Here is a 20,899-nt window from a genome sequence, read left to right as displayed (position 1 = left end):
ATACCTCATTTGTCTCATCTGAAACAGGAGTCATATACTCCTACCTAATGTCCTCCAGAGACATTAGGGCTAGAGATAATATTTATAAACTACATAGCACAGGATAGGTGACAGTAAATGTGAGAGGCACTTTTTTTTTTAATATGAAATTTATTGACAAATTTGTTTCCATACAACACCCAGTGCTCATCCCAAAAGGTGCCCTCCTCAATACCCATCACCCACCCTCTCCTCCCTCCCACCCCCCATCAACCCTCAGTTTGTTCTCAGTTTTTAACAGTCTCTTATGCTTTGGCTCTCTCCCACTCTAACCTGTTTTTTGGTTTTTTTTTTCCTTCCCCTCCCCCATGGGTTCCTGTTAAGTTTCTCAGGATCCACATAAGAGTGAAACCATACGGTATCTGTCTTTCTCTGTATGGCTTATTTCACTTAGCATCACACTCTCCAGTTCCATCCACGTTGCTACAAAAGGCCCTATTTCATTTTTTCTCATTGCCACGTAATATTCCATTGTGTATATAAACCACAATTTCTTTTTTTTTTTAATTTTTTTTTCAATGTTTTTATTTATTTTTGGGACAGAGAGAGACAGAGCATGAACGGGGGAGGGGCAGAGAGAGAGAGGGAGACACAGAATCGGAAACAGGCTTCAGGCTCTGAGCCATCAGCCCAGAGCCTGACGCGGGGCTCGAACTCACGGACCACGAGATCGTGACCTGGCTGAAGTCGGACGCTTAACCGACTGCGCCACCCAGGCGCCCCAAACCACAATTTCTTTATCCATTCATCAGTTGATGGACATTTAGGCTCTTTCCATCATTTGGCTATTGTTGAGAGTGCTGCTATGAACATTGGGGTACAAGTGGCCCTATGCATCAGTACTCCTGTATCCCTTGGATAAATTCCTAGCAGTGCTATTGCTGGGTCATAGGGTAGGTCTATTTTTAATTTTCTGAGGAACCTCCACACTGCTTTCCAGAGCGGCTGCACCAATTTGCATTCCCACCAACAGTGCAAGAGGGTTCCCGTTTCTCCACATCCTCTCCAGCATCTACAGTCTCCTGATTTGTTCATTTTGGCCACTCTGACTGGCGTGAGGTGATACCTGAGTGTGGTTTTGATTTGTATTTCCCTGATGAGGAGCGACGCTGAACATCTTTTCATGTGCCTGTTGACCATCCGGATGTCTTCTTTAGAGAAGTGTCTATTCATGTTTTCTGCCCATTTCTTCACTGGGTTATTTGTTTTTCGGGTGTGGAGTTTGGTGAGCTCTTTATAGAATTTGGATACTAGCCCTTTGTCCGATATGTCATTTGCGAATATCTTTTCCCATTCCATTGGTTGCCTTTTAGTTTTGTTGGTTGTTTCCTTTGCTGTGCAGAAGCTTTTTATCTTCATAAGGTCCCAGTAATTCACTTTTGCTTTTAATTCCCTTGCCTTTGGGGATGTGTCGAGTAAGAGATTGCTACGGCTGAGGTCAGAGAGGTCTTTTCCTGCTTTCTCCTCTAAGGTTTTGGTGGTTTCCTGTCTCACATTTAGGTCCTTTATCCATTTTGAGTTTATTTTTGTGAATGGTGTGAGAAAGTGGTCTAGTTTCAACCTTCTGCATGTTGCTGTCCAGTTCTCCCAGCACCATTTGTTAAAGAGGCTATCTTTTTTCCATTGGATGTTCTTTCCTGCTTTGTCAAAGATGAGTTGGCCATACGTTTGTGGGTCTAGTTCTGGGGTTTCTATTCTATTCCATTGGTCTATGTGTCTGTTTTTGTGCCAACTTTTTTTGTTTTATAAAGTTGGCTACATGTCCAGCACAGAGCCCAATGCAGGGCTTGAACTCATGACCCCAAGATCAAGACCTGAGCTGAGACCAAGAGTTTGACACTTAACTGACTGAGCCACCCAGGTGCTCCATGTGAGAGGCATTTTTAAGTGTACACATAAATACAGATCGTACTGAAAAACAATTTAAGAAGCCATAATAATTATGGAATTATATATTTAACGTAGCTTCAAATGTATGTTCCAAAGGTTAGCTACTTCTGTATACATAATCCAGTACCCAGGTAGAGAACATTTTTTTTAAAGTTCCAAATGAAATATAATGGATATTGGTGTAGTTTTAACATTCATTTGTAGCATTATTTAATCTTTTAAAACCTGCTGTATCAGTAGTTATATCCACTTTTTAATTCCAAATGTTTATTTGTTCCTTTTCTTTTTTTCTTAATTAATTTTGCTAAAGGTTTATTTATTCTTTCAACAAATCAACTTTTGGTTTTGTTAATCCTGTCTATTGAATCTTTGTTTCTGTTTCATTAATTTTAGTTCTTTATTATTTTCTTTTATTATTTTTTTTGTGTTTTAAGGCTAAAATTTCCCTTTTTCTGTATCCCACAAGTTTTTTTTAAAAAAACCTTATGAGGTATATTTTATATATCATAAAACTCATTCAGTTGTACACTTCAGTAATTTTTAGTTACTACTGAGTGTTTTAACCATCTCTATAAGTCAGTTTTAGAACCTTTTCATCCTCTCATTAATAAGATCCCTCACATTCATTTGCTGTAATACCCATTTTCATTCCTAGTCAACAACTAATCTACTTTCTCTCTGTATAAATTTGCCTTTTGTGGACATTTCATATTACTAGAATCATGTAATATGTATTTGACTTTCTTCACTTCATGTAACACTCTTGAAGTTCATCACTGACATAATTTGTGTTGGTTTTTCCTTTTTATTGCTTAATCTATCGTATGGATGTCCATAAACTTTGATATATGGTATTTTCATTATCATTTGATTTAAATTGTTTTAAACTTTTCCTAATACCTTCTGTGATCTATGGCCATGAGTGATTTTAAGCTGTGTTTCTGAAATTGCCAAATTGAGATATTGAAATTATTTTTTTTGTCATTGATTTAAAAAAAACAAAACTTTTATGTTTATTTTTTTTTTCAACGTTTATTTATTTTTGGGACAGAGAGAGACAGAGCATGAACGGGGGAGGGGCAGAGAGAGAGGGAGACACAGAATCGGAAACAGGCTCCAGGCTCTGTGCCATCAGCCCAGAGCCTGACGCGGGGCTCGAACTCACGGACCATGAGATCGTGACCTGGCTGAAGTCGGACGCTTAACCGACTGCGCTACCCAGGCGCCCCTTAACTTTTATGTTTATTTTTAAGAGAGAGAGCGAGCGAGCACAAGCAGGGGAGGGGCAGAAAGAGGTAGACACAGAATCCGAAGCAGGCTCCAGGCTGTGAGCTATCCACACAGAGCCTAACATGGGGCTTGAACCCATGAACTGCGAGATCACGACCTAAGCCAAAGTTGGTCCCTTAACCGACTGTACCACCCAGGCACCCTATCATTGATTTTTAACTTAATTTCATTATGGTCAGAGAATGTATCTTTGTGATACTGATTCTTTGAATTATTGGGATGCTCTCTATAGCCTAAAAAGTAGCCAGATGTTCTAATTATTCCATGTGGTTGAGAAGAATATGTGTTCTCTAACTGTTGAATGCAGAAGCCTGTGTGTCTATTACATCAAGCTTATTATTTGTGCTGCTCTAAGTCTTTTATATCTTTACTAATTTTTAATTTATTTGATGTATCAATAATTGGGAAATGTGTTTTGAAATCCCTGCTATTGAAGTGGATTTTCATTCTCTCTATAGTTTTTCATTTTTTATATTTTGAGGATTTTGAAGTGATGGTTGAATATAAACTTCGAATTCTTCTATCTGTTCAGTGAATTAATCTGTTATCAATATAATGACCCTTTCTGTCCTAATAAGACTTCTTGGCTTAAAGTTTCCTCTGTAAGACATTAGCTTAGCTTAATTAGTTTATATTTTTGTTAGTATTTGTTTTCTTCTATATATTTTGCTAAATAACCCTGAGTTCCTTATACCTTTCTTTTGATTTTGTTTTTCTTTTGATTACTTTGGTTGATTTAATTTTTTCTATTTTCTTTCGAGTTTTCCAAACTGAGCATCAAATTTTATAAGAGTGTAGTACAGATATTACTACCTTGTCCTTAGATGTATTCCACCCTCTAAGCTCACTATACATCAGCAACACTATTCGTGTTGTGTATAGGAGACATTTACATTTCATTTATCTTTTTGAAAAATGCCCTTGATAATAGTTGAAGATGTCAAAATCTTGGGCTTTTTGTTTTTGTTTGGTTATTGGTTTTGTTTTTGTTTCTGGTCTCTGTTTTTACTAGGTTGCAAATGAGGTACAGGTGTATCATGTGAGAAACTGGCTCCTGAATTAATAATGGGGCATAATTTGTCTCAATATACACCTCATACTTGGAGATAGTTTTTAAAAAAAAAACACAATTTTTTTCTGCCTGAAGAGCTTTGGTTTGTAGGGTCTTTTTTTTTTTTTAACTTGTTTTATTTTTTATTTTTTTAAATTTACATCCAAATTAGTTAGCATATAGTGCAACAATGATTTCAGGAGTAGATTCCTTAGTGCCCCTTACCCATTTAGCCCATCCCCCCTTCCACAACCCCTCCAGTAACCCTCAGTTTGTTCTCTATGAGTCTCTTCTGTTTTGTCCTCCTCCCTGTTTTTATATTATTATTGCTTCTCTTCCCTTATGTTCATTTGTTTTGTCTCTTAAAGTCCTCATGTGAGTAAAATCATATGATAATTGTCTTTCTCTGACTAATTTTGCTTAGCATAATACCCTCTAGTTCCATCCACAAAGTTGCAAATGGCAAGATTTCATTCTTTTTGATTGCCGAGTAATACTCCATTGTATATATATGCCACATCATCTTTATCCATTCATCCACCAATGGACATTTGGGCTCTTTCCATACTCTGGCTATTGTTGATAGTGCTGCTATCAATATGGGGGTGCATGTGTCCCTTCAAAACAGCACACCTGTATCCCTTGGATAAATGTCTAGTAGTGCAATTGCTGGGTCGTAGGGTAGTTCTATTTTTAGTTTTTTGAGGAACTTCCATACTGTTTTCCAGAGTCACTGCACCAGCTTGCATTCCCATTTAATTTTTTTTTTAATCTTTATTTATTTTTGAGAGAGAAAGAGAGAGCGCATGCAGAGAGAGGGAGACAGAGAATCCCACGCAGGCTCTGGCTTTTGGCACAGAGCCCAATGTAGGGCTTGAACTCATGAAACCATGAGATCGTTACTGAGCCAAAATCAGGAGTTGAACACTTAACTTATTGAGCCCCTGGTTTTTAACATTCAAAAAACCCCTTAAGAGTATTGCTGTCTTTTAGCACATATGTTTGATCTTTTTCTTGGTATGAAATCACTACTACTCTCACTTTGTTATAGGTGAGGAATGTGGAGAAGCTGCTTACAACTGTGCACATAAAGTGAATATCTGTTGTGCAAAGACATGGAAATCAGGCAGAACAAAATATAAAATGGACTTTCAGAGAATGCAGAATTAGACACAGGTCCACAAGGGAGGGGATAAGCTTTTGAATGTGAAAACTTTTTTATTAATTGATATATAAATGATACACTAGTTTCAGATTCACAGCATGATTTGATATCTGTATATATTGTGAAATGATCACCACAATAAGTCTAGTTAACGTATGTCACCAGACATAGTTACAAAAATTTTTTCTTGTGATATTTTAAGATTTATTCATTCAGCAACTTTTAAATATGCAATACAGAATTATTAACTAGTTGCCATGCTAGACATTACATCCCTATTATTTATTTATTTTTAAATGTTTACTTATTTTGAGAGAGAGAGGGAGAGAGAGAGAGAGAGAGTGAGCATGAATGGGGGAAAGGCAGAGAGAGAGGGAGAGAAAGAATCCCAAGCAGGCTCTGTGCTGTCAGTGCAGAGACTGAAGCAGGGCTCAGTCTCACAATCCATGACATATCCTGAGCCAAAGTCAAGAGTCAGATGTTTAACCTACTGAACCACCCAGGTGACCCCACTTTAGTCACCTATTTTGCCTACCCCCCCCCCCCATCCCCTGCCTCTGGCAACCTCCAAATCTGGTCTTTGAGCTTGGTTTTAGTTTGCCTTATTTATTTATTTATTTATTTATTTATTTATTTATTTATTTATTTATTTATTTATTTATTTATTTATTTATTTATTTATTTATTTATTTATTTATTTATTTATTTATTTATTTATTTATTTATTTATTTATTTATTTATTTATTTATTTATTTATTTATTTATTTATTTATTTATTTATTTATTTCAACGTTTATTTATTTTTGGGACAGAGAGAGACAGAGCATGAACGGGGGAGGGGCAGAGAGAGAGGGAGACACAGAATCGGAAACAGGCTCCAGGCTCTGAGCCATCAGCCCAGAGCCCGACGCGGGGCTCGAACTCACGGACCGCGAGATCGTGACCTGGCTGAAGTCGGACGCTTAACAGACTGCGCCACCCAGGCACCCCTGCCTTTTTTTTTTTTAATAAAATTTTGTAAATGTTCATTTTTGAGAGAAAGAGAGAACGTGAGCAGGGGAGGGGCAGAGAGAGAGGGAGACACAGAATTCAAAGCAGGCCTCAAGCTCTGAGCAGTCAGCACAGAGCCGGATGCGGGGCTTGAACTCACAAACTGTGAGATCATGACCTGAGCCAAACACTTAACCACCTGAGCCATCCAGGTGCCCCCGTTCCTTGTTTTTTAAATTCCACAAATAAGTGAGATCATACAGGAAATGTCTTCTCTGTCATATTTCACTTAGTATAATTCCCTCAAGGTCTATCCATGTTGTTGCAAATGGCAAGATTTCATTCTTTTTTTAAATGGCTGATTAATACTCCATTGTGTATGTATATACATACATACATGTACGTATATATTTACATATGTACATGTATGTGTGTGTATATATCTATGTATATGTATATAGATATATCTCACATTTTCTTTGCCCATTCATCCATTAATGGACACTTAGGTCGTTTCCATATCTTAGTTATTGTAAATAATGCCAAAATGAACATGGGATGCATGTATCTCTTCAAGATAGTTGTTTATTTGTTTGTTTTCAGATAAATAGCCAGAAGTGGCATTGCTGGATCATATGGTGGTTCTGTTTTTAATATGGAGATATTCATACTGTTTTCCTTATAATGGCTATACCAATTTACATGGAATGTGAAAACTTTTAACTTTCAAGGGAACATAGATATAACAAAGGACCTGAATAATTACAATTATTACAATTACATTAAAAAATAATTTAATGTAGTCAAATTTATCAATCTTTTATTGGATCTTGATTTTTGTCATATGCAAAACTCAGGTTAGAAAAAATCATTGATGCTGTCTTCTAGTATTCGTGTACTTTTATTTTTTACATTTATTTATTTTGTTAATATTTATTTTGAGAGAAAGAGAGAGCGAGCATGAGTGTGGGGAGGGGCAGAGAGAGATGGAAAGAGAATCCCAAGCAGATTCTGCACTGTCAGCACAGAGCCACGTATGTATAGGTGTATACATACGTATACATATAATATGTATATACACATGTTACATACATACACATATACAGTATATATATATATTTATATATATAAGTTGTATCTATTGTGTTACAGATCTTTCTTAACTGTAGGTGTAGTTATATCCTGATAAACCCATCATAAATTGAAAATACTGTAAGCTGAACACTGAAACTAATATAGCACTGTATGTTAACTATACTGGAATTAAAATAAAAAATAAATGAAAACATTTTTAAAAATCAAAAAATCAAAAATGTATGTCCTCTTCTATACCAAAAAAAATGTAAGTCAAAATACATTTAATACGTCGAACATACTGAACATCATAGCTCATCCTGGCCTACCTTAAATGTGCTCAGAACATTTACTTTAGCCTACAGGTGGGCAAAATGATCTAACGCAAAGCCTATTTTATAATAGTGTTGAATATCTCATGTAATTTATTGAATACTGTACTGAAACTGAAAACAGAATGGTTTTATGGGTACAGAAGTTTGTAAGTGTATCAGTTGTTTACCCTGTGATCACATGGCTGACTGGGATTTGTGGCTTGTTGCTGCTGCCCAGAATCGTAAGAGAATATTGTATTGCATATCACTAGCCCTGGGAAAATATTAAATTCAGCATTTGAAGTACAGTTTCTATTGAATGTGTATCTCTTTTGCATCATCATAAATTCAGAAAATGGTAAGTCAAACCATTGTAAGGTAGGGAACCATCTGTGTGTGTGTATGTGCATATATACATATGTACCCACATATGTACATGTATACACACATACACACACACACACACAAATGTAATCTTTATATATGGCTCTTTAAATTTTTACATCTCCCTTTTATATATATTGTAAACTGATTTGGCCAATTGAACACTTAAACCAATAATTACAAAATATTACAGTAAATAAGCATGCTAAATTTCTCCTTGTTCAACTTACCTTTTATGTGCTTTTGTTTCAGCAGCCAAAGATCACAAGGAAAAACATTATCAAATAAGAGAATTTGGAGCACCTCAGTTTTCTAACTCTGAAAATGGTTAAGAAATTATAATTTCATCATATAAATGGATAATGTGTTATTTAAAATTCTTTACTTTTAATTTAATACTTAATTCCTCAACATTAAAACCTGTATAGGTCTCTCTATACAGGAATCCAATACCTGTGCTTCTACTTTGTAGCACACTGAAGTGGAACTGAAGTCATTATTTGTTTTGTATGTTTGGGCCCTTGTCCAGATGTATCTGTGAAACTGTGAGGACCATGTCTATCTTATGGTCTAGTGTACCTCCGCTATCCAGCAGTTGTGGACACTCAGTAGAAACTACCTTGAATATCTTCCCCAAGCAGTTATGTTGCAGATATTTTCTCCCATTTTGTCATTTGTCTTTTGACTTTTCATGTAGTTTTTTCTTGCCTTATAAATTTTTAAAATAATTTAGTGTAGTCAAATTTATCAGTCTTTTCTTTTATTGGATTTGATTTTTGTCATATGAAGAATCAGGTTAGAAAAATTCGTTGATGGTGTCTTCTAGTATTCGTGTACTTTTACTTTTTACATTTATTTATTTTATTAATGTTTATTTATTTTGAGAGAGAGAGGAGAGAGAGAGGGAGCGAGCATGAGTGTGGGGAGGGGCAGACAGAGAGAGAAAGAGAATCCCAAGCAGATTCTGCACTGTCAGCACCGAGCCAGACTCAGGGCTTGATCTCACGAACCTTGAGATCACGACCTGAGCCAAAATCAAGAGTCAGACACTTAACCGACTGAGCCACCCAGGTGCCCCCACATTTAGACCTCCAATTCATTTGGAGTTTATTTAGCCATATGGTATTAGCAGTGGATTAAATGTTATCTTTTATAAGTGGCCATCCTTTTATATCATTTTTTTAAAATGCCATCTTTGCCACAGTAATTTGAGATAACTTCCAATCATATACTAGGTTTCTGTTTGTATTTAGGTCTGTTTCTGGACTTTATTTGTATTTTATTGATATGTGCATGCACCAATGCCATGTGGTTTTAATTATTGAAATTTTCTTTTGTGTTTTTATATCTGGTAGGGCTAGTATGCTTTTAATTATTTTCTTAGCTATTCTTGCATGTTTATTTTTCAATATAAATTTAAAAAAATTTTTAATGTTTATTTTTTGAGAGAGAGAGAGAGAGTGTGAGCAGGGGTGGGGTAGAGAGAGAGGGAGACACAGAATCCGAAGCAGGCTCCAGCCTCTGAGCTGTCAGCACAGAGCCCAACTTGGGGCTTGAACTCACGAGCTGTGAGATCATGACCTGAGCCGAAGTCGGATGCTCAACTGAGCATCCAGGTGCCACCCAGGTGCCCCTCAATATAAATTTTATATCATGTTGTCCAGCTGCATAAAACCCATTATTCCTTTTATTGTGATTATATTAAATGTGAAAAACTGACAGCTTGATGGTGCTGAGACATCCTAACCAGAAACAAGGGACATTTTTCCTATTTGTTAAAATTTTCTTGTGTATCCTTTATATACAGGTTTTTTTAAATATAGGTTTTGAACAGTTTTGTTTTTTCTCAGTATTTTATCTTGTTTGTTGTCACTGTAAGTGAGGTTTTCTTTTCCATTACATATACGTGTGTGTGTGTGTGTGTGTGTGTGTGTGTGTGTGTGTGTGTGTGTGTAAATAATCTTTATGCCCAATGTTGGGCTTGAACTCATGACCTTGAGATCAAGAGTCACATGCTCTACTAACTAAGCCAGCCAGGTACCCGTTATATTTTTAACTGGTTATTAATTTGTGTGTATAAATAAATGCTGTTGATTTTTTTAAACTTCTGATATTTATTTATCTATCTATTTATTTTTTGAGACTGAGAGCAGAAGCTGGGGAGGGACAGAGGGAGAGAGAGAAAGGGAATCTGACGCAGTCTCCACACTCAGTATGGAGCCCAACATGGGCCTCTCTCTTACAACTGTGAGATCATGATCTGAGTGGAAATCAAAGAGTTAGAGCTTAACAGATTGAGCCACCCAGGTGCCCCAAAATTCTATTGACTTTTTGTATGTTAATATTATATGTTGCTACCTAGAATTTTTTTATAGTTTGAGTTAGTTTTATCATTGATTTTCTAGCGTTTTCCAGGTATACCATCATGTCATCTGCAAATAGATATAATCCTGTTTTTTCTTTACCAGTTCTTGTTACTGTAATTGATTTCTTTTGTTTAATTGCATTGGTTACTACCTCCAGAACCAGTTGAATATTAGTGGGCATTTCCTAATTTTAGTGGAAGTTCCTGTAATGTTTCTGAATTAATTAAGATGTTGGCTTTTGAAATGAGCTATAGCTTTTGTGACATTAAAGAAGTATCCATGGGGTGCCTGGATGGCTCAGTCTGTTAAGCGTCCAACTCTAGATTTCAGCTCAGGTCATGATCTCATGGTTTATGAGATTGGGTCCCATGTTGGGCTCTGCGCCAACAACACAGAGCCTGCTTGGGATTCTGTCTCTCTCTCCTTGTCTCTCTCTCTCTCAAAATTAATAAACTTAGAAAAAAAGAAAGTATCCATACACTCCTAATTTCTTAAGAGTTTTATTAGGAATGGTTGTTGAATTTTTCCAACAGCTTTTTCCATATTTATGCCAGCAGTTATTTGGTTTTTCTTCTTAAATGTATTAATATGATAAATTATATTAATAGGTTTCCTGATACTACACCATCTTTGCATTCCAGTTATAAGTCCAGCTTTGTCATTGTGCATTAATCTGTTGATATTTTATTTACTAATTCTGCATTGCAGTTGATTTCCCTGTGAAGACATTTAGGCCTGGTGCATTTTTTGTGTTTTCTTCTCAATGGAAATTGTTCTGTTTAACCTTTCTATATGTACTAAAATCAATTTCAGCAAATTATATTTTTCTCAAATTATTCGTTTTGTCTAGATTGTCAGATATTTGTATAGATTTGTATAAAATCTTGATTTTTAACAGCTTTATTGAGGTGTAAGTTAAATACCTAAAAATTACCAATTCTGAGTGTAAGATTCTATGATTTTTCGTAAATTTATAGAGTTGTGCATGTTATCACCTCAGTGAATATTAGAATATTTCCCAAAAGCCTCTTGTAGTTGTTTATAATCCTTGCTCCCACTCTGTCCTAGAAAATTACTAATCTGATTTCTGTCTCTCTAAATTTCCCTTTCCTGGACTGAAATTGTACAAAAGTTCACCTTTTGTGTCTGGCTTTTTATGTCTGCCATTAAGCCTAATGTTTTTCTAGATTCATCCATGTTGTTGCAAATAGCAGTAGTTCATTACTCCCCCCCCCTTAATTGTTTTATTGAAAAATACACATAAAATTTACTATCCTACCCGTTTTAAGTGTATACTGGTATTAAATTGTGCAACCATCACCACCATCCATCTCTAACTTTTTTCATTATAAAACTGAAAGTCTGTATCCATTAAATGATAATTACCCATTCCCCCACCTCTGCCCCTAACACCCAACATTCTCCTTTGTTCTCTATGATTTTGACTATTCCAAGTACCTCATGTAAGTGGAATCATATAGTATTTGTCCTTTTGTGACTGGCTTATTTCACTTAGCATAATGTCCTCAAGATCCATCCATGTTGTGGTATATTGCAGAATTTTCTTCCTTTACAAGTCTGAATAATATTCCATTATATGTATACACCACATTTTGCTAACTATAGTTTATTACTTTTTATTTATGAATGTATTCCATTGTATGGATATACCACATTATATTTATCCATTTATCAGTTGATGGACATTTGGACTGTTTACAGTTTTTGGCTGTTGTAATTCTGTTGCTGTGAACATTCAAGTACTTCTCCTAGTATGGACATAAGATTTATTTTTATTGGTTAGATCCCTAGAAATGGAACTGCTAGGTTATGTGGCAAATTTGACTTTATCTTTCTGAGGAACTGCTAAATGGTTTTGCAAAATGGCTCTACTACTATTTCATTCCCACTAGCAAAGTATGAGGGGTCTAGTTTCTCCACATCTTTGTCAACATTTGGTATTATCTTCTTAATCATGTACATTCTAGCGCTTTTAATTTGTGGCTTTAATTAGCATTTCTCTAGTGACTTATGATATTGAGTATCTTTTCCTGTGTTTATTGGCCATTCGTATATCTTTGTTGACAAATCTGTTAAAATCTATTGCCAATTTTTTAATTGGGTTATTTACCTTATAATTAAATTGCACGATTATTCTTCATACAAGTTGTCAGACATAGGACTTGTAAATAAATATTCCAGTCATCTTATTTTCTCAATTTTGCCTCTTGAAACACAAAATTTTTTAAATTTTATGAAGTTCAACTTAACATTTTTTTCTTCTATGGGTTGTTCTTTTGGTATCACATCTAGATCTCCCTACCCAAGATTACAAAGATTTTCTCTTATGTATTCTTGAAGTTTTGTAATTTTAACTCTTATCTGTGGGACTATGATCATTTTGAGTTAATGTATTGTGTGAGGTAGGTAAGGTTTATTTTTGTTTTTGTTTATTGCATATGTATATCTACTTGTACTAGTACCATTTATTGAAAAGATATTCCTTTATTCACTGTATTTTCTTGGCATTTTTGTTAAAATCAAGTGACCAAAAAAAATGTAAGGGTGTGTTTCTGGATTCTAGTTTCTGTTCCACTGATCTATATACCTAACCTTGGTCAGTACCCTACTGTCTTGATTACTGTGGCTTTATAGTAAATTTTGAAATTAAGTAGTATAAGTCCTACAGCATTGTTCTTTTTTTTTTAAATTTATTTATTTTTGAGAGAGACAGAGCGTGAGCGGGGGAGGGGCAGAGAGAGAGGGAGACACAGAATTGGAAGCAGGCTCCAGGCTGTCAGCACAGAGCCTCATGGTGGGGCTCGAACTCACAAACCGCTAGATCATGACCTTAGCTGCAGTCGGATGCTTAACCGACTGAGCCACCCAGGTGCCCCTACAGCATTGGGTTTTTTTTCAAAATTGTTTTGGCTATTCTAACTTGTTTGCATTTCCATATAGATTTTACAATCATCATGTTGAATTCATACATCAGTTGGAGTTGATTGCTATCTGGACAATATTGTTCCTTCCAGTCTGTGAATGTGGAGATTTTTTCCTTATCATTGGCTTTCAGTAGTTTGCTTATGAAGTATCTAGATATGGATCTCTTTATATTGATTCTACTTGGGTTTTATTAAGCTTGTTGGATGAGTACATTGATGTTTTCAACAAATTTGGGACATTTTGTCCATTATTTCTTCAAATTCTGCCCTGCCATCCTTTTGAAACTCTTATTGTTTCAAATTGAAACTCTTATTGAATTATTGAATAATTCAATTGAAACTTATTGAAACTCTTACTTCTGATGTTGGCCCGCCATTTCACTTAGATAATGTGCATTTTTCTTCATTCTTTTTTCTTTTCTCAGTTCTTTGGGTTGCATAATCTGTCAGTCTATCTTAAAGTTAGCTAATTCTTTCTTATGCTAGTTCAGATCTACTGGTGATCCTCACCAGTGAATTTTTCATTTCGGTTATTGTACTTTTTTTTTTTTTTAAGTTTTTTAATGTTTATATATTTTTGAGAGAGAGAGACAGACACAGCGTGAGTTGGGGTGGGGCAGAGACAGAGACATGGAATCAGAAGCAAGTTCCAGGCTCTGAGCTGTCAGCACAGAGCCCAATGTGGGGCTTAGACTCACGGACCGTGAAATCATGTCCTGAGCTGAAGTTGGATACCCAACTGACTGAGCCACCCAGGTGCCCCTCAGTTATTGTACTTTTAAAACAATTTTTTTTAAGTTTATTTATTTTGAGAAAGAGAGCGTGCACATGCAAGGAGGGAAGGGGCAGAGATGAGAGAGAATCCCAAGAGAGCTCCACACTGCCAGTGCAGAGCCTGACATGGGGCTCGATCCCATGAACCATGAGAACATCACCTGAGCTGAAATCAAGAGTCGGACACTTAACTGACTGAGCCACTCACATGCCCCAGTTACTGTACTTTTCAACTTCAGAATTTCTATTAGGTTCTTTTTTGTAATTTCTGACTCTTTATTGATACTCTCTATTTGATACAGTATTGTCACAACACCTTCCTTTGCTTTTTAAAGATTGCTTTAACAAATTTTTCAGCTTTACTGAGGTAAAATTGATAAATAAAATTGTAAGATGTTTGAAGTGTGCTGATATAATGTTTACCTTGTGAGAGGATTCTCTCCATCTAGTTAATTACCCTATCTATGAACACACTTCCTTTACTTTAATCATACTGTCTTTTAGTTCTTTAAATGTATTTATAAGGGTTGCTTTGAAGGTTTTGCCTGTTAATATGACATTTGGTTTGCTCTCACAGGCAGTTTGAGTTCCTGCCTTCTTGCCATTGTTTGGTCATACTTTACTATTTATTGTTTGTTTTGGCCTACCTTACTGTTTTTTGCTGGAAACTGGACATTTTAGATAATACATTTTAGCAACTTTGGCTACTGGTCTTCTCCTTTGGGGCTTGTTGTTATTATTTGCTTGCTTTATTTCTTTAGTGACAGGCTGGATTATTTTAGTGAAGTCTATCCCCCCTTCCCCAGCCCCTCAGCTCCCAACAGTGGAACAGGGAGACAGAATTAGGTTTACCCACAGTCACCCTAGGATAACAGTTTGTTTTGGTAAGGGTTCTCCTTGACAGTCCCTTTCCCTGATCACACCCAGCTGTTAAACACCACTAATTTCCATATCATTGCTTTATTATTTTTAAGAATGCTCCGGATCATAAATTGTTCTACAAACAAAACCAATAAAATTTGGACTCCTGTGAGAGGATATTTTCCAAGGTCACTAAGATTTATTCTTACCTACCTAGGTAGGCTCGTCCCCATTGGCTTTTTCCCTGATTCTTTCAGGCAAACTAGTTGGCCTACATTTTAGCCTGTATGTCCAATGAGTCTTCCAGTCTCTTCCCAATTGCTTTTCACCACAGCCTTCACTGTTCTGGGGAGTATCCTTAGGCTTGAATTTCTCTGTACTCTGTTGCAAAGGAAGTCAGTTCTTTGGGACAAGATTTGGAGCTATTTCATAGTCTGCTTCTCTCTCCAGGCAAAATCTCTAAGTTAGGGCTTTATCTGGGAATGAAAACAATGACATGTTTCTGTATAAGATCCTTGCTCTGGGAGCTGAGTGCTAAGTGAGGAGGGTGATGGTAATCTCAGGTCTTTTTGGCCTGCCTTTTCCTGAATGAAACTACCACATTATGAGCAGGGTCACATGACCCAGGGCTCCTGTATTCTCAGCATGCCACACCCAAATCATAGTCTCAATCTTATGACTGGGGTCTTGTTATCTGGGTGGGAAATGGGAGCTTGCACCTCTTGATTGTACTGTCCAGACTTAGCCAATAGGTAAGTGAGGACAGGATATGAAATGCTGATACCCTGCCCCTCCTGGGAACATAATTCTTGACTGAGACTTGTGGGAGCAGGAGCCCTATGTTCTTGGCTACACAGGGTGAGAGTGGAATTTCCATCTTGCTTAACTGGGAAGGGAATGGTTCTTAGTTCACATACCATAGTCTGAATTTTAATAGATTTTCTTGAGTAGGTGTTTCCTCATTTGATGTGTGTCCTTGGAACAATTTCTAGAGACTTTAATGATTGTTTTTTAAACATTTTTCACCAGTTATTTAAAAACTGGTATGCCTGTCCATAGACTTCCCCACTCTATCATGCTGGAAGCCTTTTTCATTTTTATCAGTAAAGGTGTTCAGGATTATTTTTTCTCTGTTAATTGCTATTTAAGTATCCATGGATTATAACATGAAATGTCTTTTTTATTATTATTTTTCAGAAATTCCATTGCCCTTTCAACCAATAGTTGTTTAATAGAATGCATTTAAATTTACAGTGGAAGAGCCTTTCAGTTTTTCAGTTTCATTTTTTAAATTACTTCACTTTCTTGGATGTTGTTTGTAGTATTTCCACTTTAAGAAACTCATTGATTTTTATGTGTTTGCTTTAGTGTAATTTTGGTGAATTTTCAATGTGTGCTTGAGAGGAAAATATATTTTCTTTTTCATTTTTTTAAAGATTTTATTTTAAGTAATCTCCACACTCACTGTGGAGCTCAGACCCACAACCCTGAGATCAAGAGTCACACACTCTACTGACTGAGCCAGCCAGGCAGTCCAAGTGTATTTTCTGTTAGGTTTATTTACAAAACCTATCTTAGTGATTACTCTGTTCAGATTTTTTATATCTTTACTTTTACCTTTTGGGCATATTTTTTACTGAGAGTGGTATATTAAAGTCTACTGTTTTTTACTGAGAGTAATTAATTAAATAATTAAATTCTATGATCATTAATTTGTTTCTACTTCTTGCATCCCCTGTAGTTTCTGCCCTAAATAGTGGCTGCTTCATTATTTCACACTTAGATATTCATAACTATTGTATCTTCATTGTGAAATGTGGTCATTTTGATCTATAGCCTACCCAATTACAAATAATTTCATGTAAACTTCCAGTCAGTTTAATTGTTCACTAAAATTTTGTTAAAAAATTATGTTAATGTATAAGAACAGTGAACCAAATTTGATTTGCCCTACATTTTACTCTCATTTCCTCAAAAAGAAAAGAGCCATTCTGTTTTTATTTTCATTCAACAGTTGCAAAAGATTTACCTGTTGATTCACTGGAAGATGATTTTGAGAAGGAATTCTCATTTCTGAACAACCTGCTAAGTCCTGGTTCTTCAAGTACTAGTGAATTTACCCAAGAATGCCAGACTGCCTTTGGGAGCCCCGGCACCAGCCTCACATTCCAGGAGCCTTCTGTGGGGTCTGAGCCTCTTGCTCATTCTTCACGATTCCTTCCTTCACAGCTCTTTGATCTTGGCCTTCATGCTGTTGGAGCTTTCAACAGTAAGTGTCTATGAAACATTTGGACACCCATGACTTATTTTATCCTTGTGAAGCAAAACTATGTGCATGTGGATGCTAAAATCAACAAGGATATTGATTTTAACTTTAGTACTGCTAGATAAAATCTGCAGTCACACGCATCAACTGAAAAAAATAACAAATATTACTACTGGAGTATATCAGTAAGACTGAAAAAAGGGCTGCTTTCCTCCCACCTCCACCAAACCCCACATTTTCTGCATTGACTTTCCCAGATGTCTTCTCAACATAGAAAATCAGTGTCTTATTTTAAACTCTTGAACTGCTAAGTTATCCCTACTTATGGCAGGTCATATTGTTTCTTCCATCTAGCAAAGCTTGGTGTGTTCTCTTCCTGTGGGTTTAGAGTAGATCCTGGCAACTCCTGGGCAAGGCAGCAGGACTGGAGGGTTGTGGTAGAAAGCCGGGGAAGGGTGTTTTCCTGAGGAAAGGGCCCTCTTCTTTGTGTTTATGTCAGGGACTCCCTCTACTGACCTGCTGTCCCAGCAACGTGTAATCAACCTAGCACCTTGGGAGTTATTTTGCTCCCCACTTCCATATTTATTGCTAAGTGCTGTCAATTCTATTTCTAAAATATGTCTCCAATTTCATGCTTCTCCTTTCTTCCTCTATTATCAGAGGCATTTAGAGCCTTGTTTGGTTTTCTGGGCTGCTGTAAGAGTCCTCCTACCAGACCTCCCAAACCCCAGGTCATCTTCCATGCTTTCATGGAAGAGTCTTTCTCCAAGAAGCAGATTCTGATGTCAGCACCCTGCTTACATTAAAATGAAGGACCATGGGCTCTAGGGTAAAACCCGTGCCTACATTTCCACTCTTATCTCTTACCTTACTTCAAAATACTTATATGTTCTTTTCTAAATTCATTCATTCATTCATTCATTCATTCATTCATTCATTCATTTAAGAGAGAACATGAGTTGGGGAGGGGCTGAGAGAGAGGGAAACAGAGAATCCCAAGCAGGCTCCACACTGTCAGCACAGAGCCCAATATGGGGCTCAAACTCACAAAACCATGAGATCATGGCCTGAGCCAAAACCAAGAGTTAGACACTTAACTGAGTCACCCAGGCACCCACAATCCTTTGCATTTTCTGTAAATGTATTGACTATTTCTAGATCCCTCTGAGACATCAATGCTTGTGTTGCTGCTTTGACTTATGATGTTCAGTAATAAAGCATAAGCTTGAGCCTGTGTTTTAGGTTCCCAGTCCAGCATTTTCTCCATGGTGGCCAACCAACCCTTGAATACTTCTTCAGTACTGTCCAGTGGAGTGGTTTCTGCCACCTTTGGCCTCGCATAGTGCTTTATATGTTTTCATGGCTGTAATCATAGTTCATCTTGCCTTCTGTCCCTATCTTTCACCCCCTAGTAGAGTTTATCCTTGAGAAAATGGTTCACAGCACCTAACAGTGTCTTAATGCATTGTACTTTGTATTAAAATACTTTGTTCATACTGTGTCTGCAACACCATCATACTTTGTCCAGCCTCCAAGTATTTCAAGGACACAATCTGTATGGTGATTTATCTTTGTCCTTTCTATGACAGCAGCATAAAGTTAGCTCAATAAATAAAATAAATATCAGTTAGGGGAGCCTGGCTGCCTCAATTGCTAGAGCATTTGACTCTTGGTCTCAGGGTCATAAGTTGAAACCCCACATTGGGCATAGAGCCTACTTAAAATAAAATAGAGGTGTGTGGGTGGCTCAGTAGGCTAAGTGTTGGACTTTGGCTCAGGTTACAATCTCTTGGTTGTCAGCACAGACCCCACTTTAGATCCTCTGTCTCTCTCTTTCTTTGCCCTTCCCCTGCTTGTGCATGCATACACACTCACATTGTCTCTCTCTCTCTCTCTCTCAAAAATAAACATGAAAAAACTAAACTAAGGAGAATAGGGGAGAAGATGGCGTAGGAGGATGCTGGGCTCACTGTGTCCTGCTGATCACTTAGATTCCACCCACATCTGCCTAAATAACCCAGAAAACCGCCAGAAGACTGGCAGGACAGACTCTCCGGAGCCACGTGTAGACAAGAGGCTGACAGAAGAGGGTAGGAAGGGCTGAGAGGCGGTGCACACTACACAGACTGGTGGGAGGGAGCCGGGGGAGGGGTGGAGGGGCAGCCCACCCAGCAAGGCAAAGCCCCCATTCTGGCTTCCGAAAGTGGAGGGGCTGGACTGCATGAGTTCTGACAGCCAGCAGGACTTAACATCTGGAATGTTATAAGTCAACATTGGGACTGCTTGGAGATTGGGAGGGCAAGAGGACACCAGGAGGGAGAGGTGTTGAGCCCTGGAAGACAGAGATCAACTCAGCGGTGGGGAACAAAGGCGCTGGCCAGCGTCATATCCCTCTCCCTTCCCCCAGCTGAAATCCCAAAGGGAACCAGTTCCCGTCACCAAACTTCCTTGCACCTCACGAACACCCAGTGCCGTGCTTCTGTGGATCCATCCCTCTGAGGGTCTGCCTCCCTCCTGGTGCTGCAGGGCCCCTCCTGCAGGGGACCACCCTCAGCAAAGTGAGCTAAGCCTGCCCCTCCCGCCCCTGTGCACCTTGCGGATCCACCCTGGCTAATACGCCAGATCCCATCAAAGCAGCACCACAAGCCTGGCCATGTGCAAGTAGCCCAGACAGGGGCCACACCACTCCACAGTGAGTCCTGCCCCTGGGAGAGGGGAAGATAAGGTACACACCGGTCTGATTGTGGCCCCAGCAGTGGGCTGGGGACAGACATTGGGTCTGACTGCAGCCCCGCCCACCAACACAAGTTACTCCAGACAGCACAGGGGAAGTGCCCTGCAGTTTGGCACCACCCCAGGGACAATCCAAAATGACGAAACAGAAGAATTCTCCTCAGAAGAAACTCCAGGAAGTAGCGGCAGCTAATGAATTGATCAAAAACGGTTTAAACAATATAACAGACATGAATTTAGAATAATAGTCATAAAATTAATCGCTGGGATTTAAAAAAGCATAGAGGACATAGAGGATCTCTTGCTACAGAGATCAAGGGACCAAAAAATAGTAATGATGAATTAAAAATGCTAAATGAGGTGCAAAATAAAATGGAGGCGGCCACAGCTCGGATTGAAGAGGCAGAGGAGAGAATAGGTGAATTAGAAGATAAAATTATGGAATCGCTTCTTGGCCTTTTGGCTAAGATCAAGTGTAGTATCTGTTCTTATCAGAAGATAAAATTAGGGAAAAAGAGAAATCTGAGAAAAAGATAAAAAAAATCCAGGAGTATGAGGGGAGAATTAGAGAACTAAGTGATGCAATCAAGCATAACAATATCCATATAATAGGAATTCCAGAAGAGGGAGAGAGAGAGAAAGGGGCTGAAGGTATACTTCAACAAATCATAGCTGAGAACTTCCCTGATCTGGGGAAGGAAAAAGGCATTGAAATCCAAGAGGCACAGAGAACTCCCTTCAGACGTAACTTGAATC

General features: G+C 37.6%; 1 protein-coding gene and 1 pseudogene across 6 annotated transcripts in view; both read left to right on the top strand.

The window, feature by feature from the left end:
• The window catches only part of ICA1L (islet cell autoantigen 1 like), an 85,328-nt gene that overhangs the window by 37,838 nt on the left and 26,591 nt on the right, over positions 1-20,899 (top strand). For 5 of the 6 annotated variants that reach the window (XM_019838496.2, XM_045034298.1, XM_019838500.3 and 2 more), the window contains exon 11: positions 17,159-17,413. In XM_019838496.2, the coding sequence (XP_019694055.1) occupies positions 17,159-17,413 (255 nt within the window). Of the gene's footprint in view, positions 1-8,450; positions 8,526-17,158; positions 17,414-20,899 lie in introns of all 6 variants that reach the window. The other variant, XM_045034300.1, reaches the window with a different exon arrangement.
• On the top strand, positions 20,587-20,690 carry LOC111562206 (annotated as a pseudogene).

The sequence above is a fragment of the Felis catus genome, chromosome C1 (genome assembly GCF_018350175.1).
Source record: "Felis catus isolate Fca126 chromosome C1, F.catus_Fca126_mat1.0, whole genome shotgun sequence".
In the NCBI taxonomy this organism is placed as follows: domain Eukaryota; kingdom Metazoa; phylum Chordata; class Mammalia; order Carnivora; family Felidae; genus Felis; species Felis catus.
The sequence above is the reverse complement of the archived record's forward strand: the minus strand, read 5'-3'. Positions and strand labels throughout refer to the sequence as shown.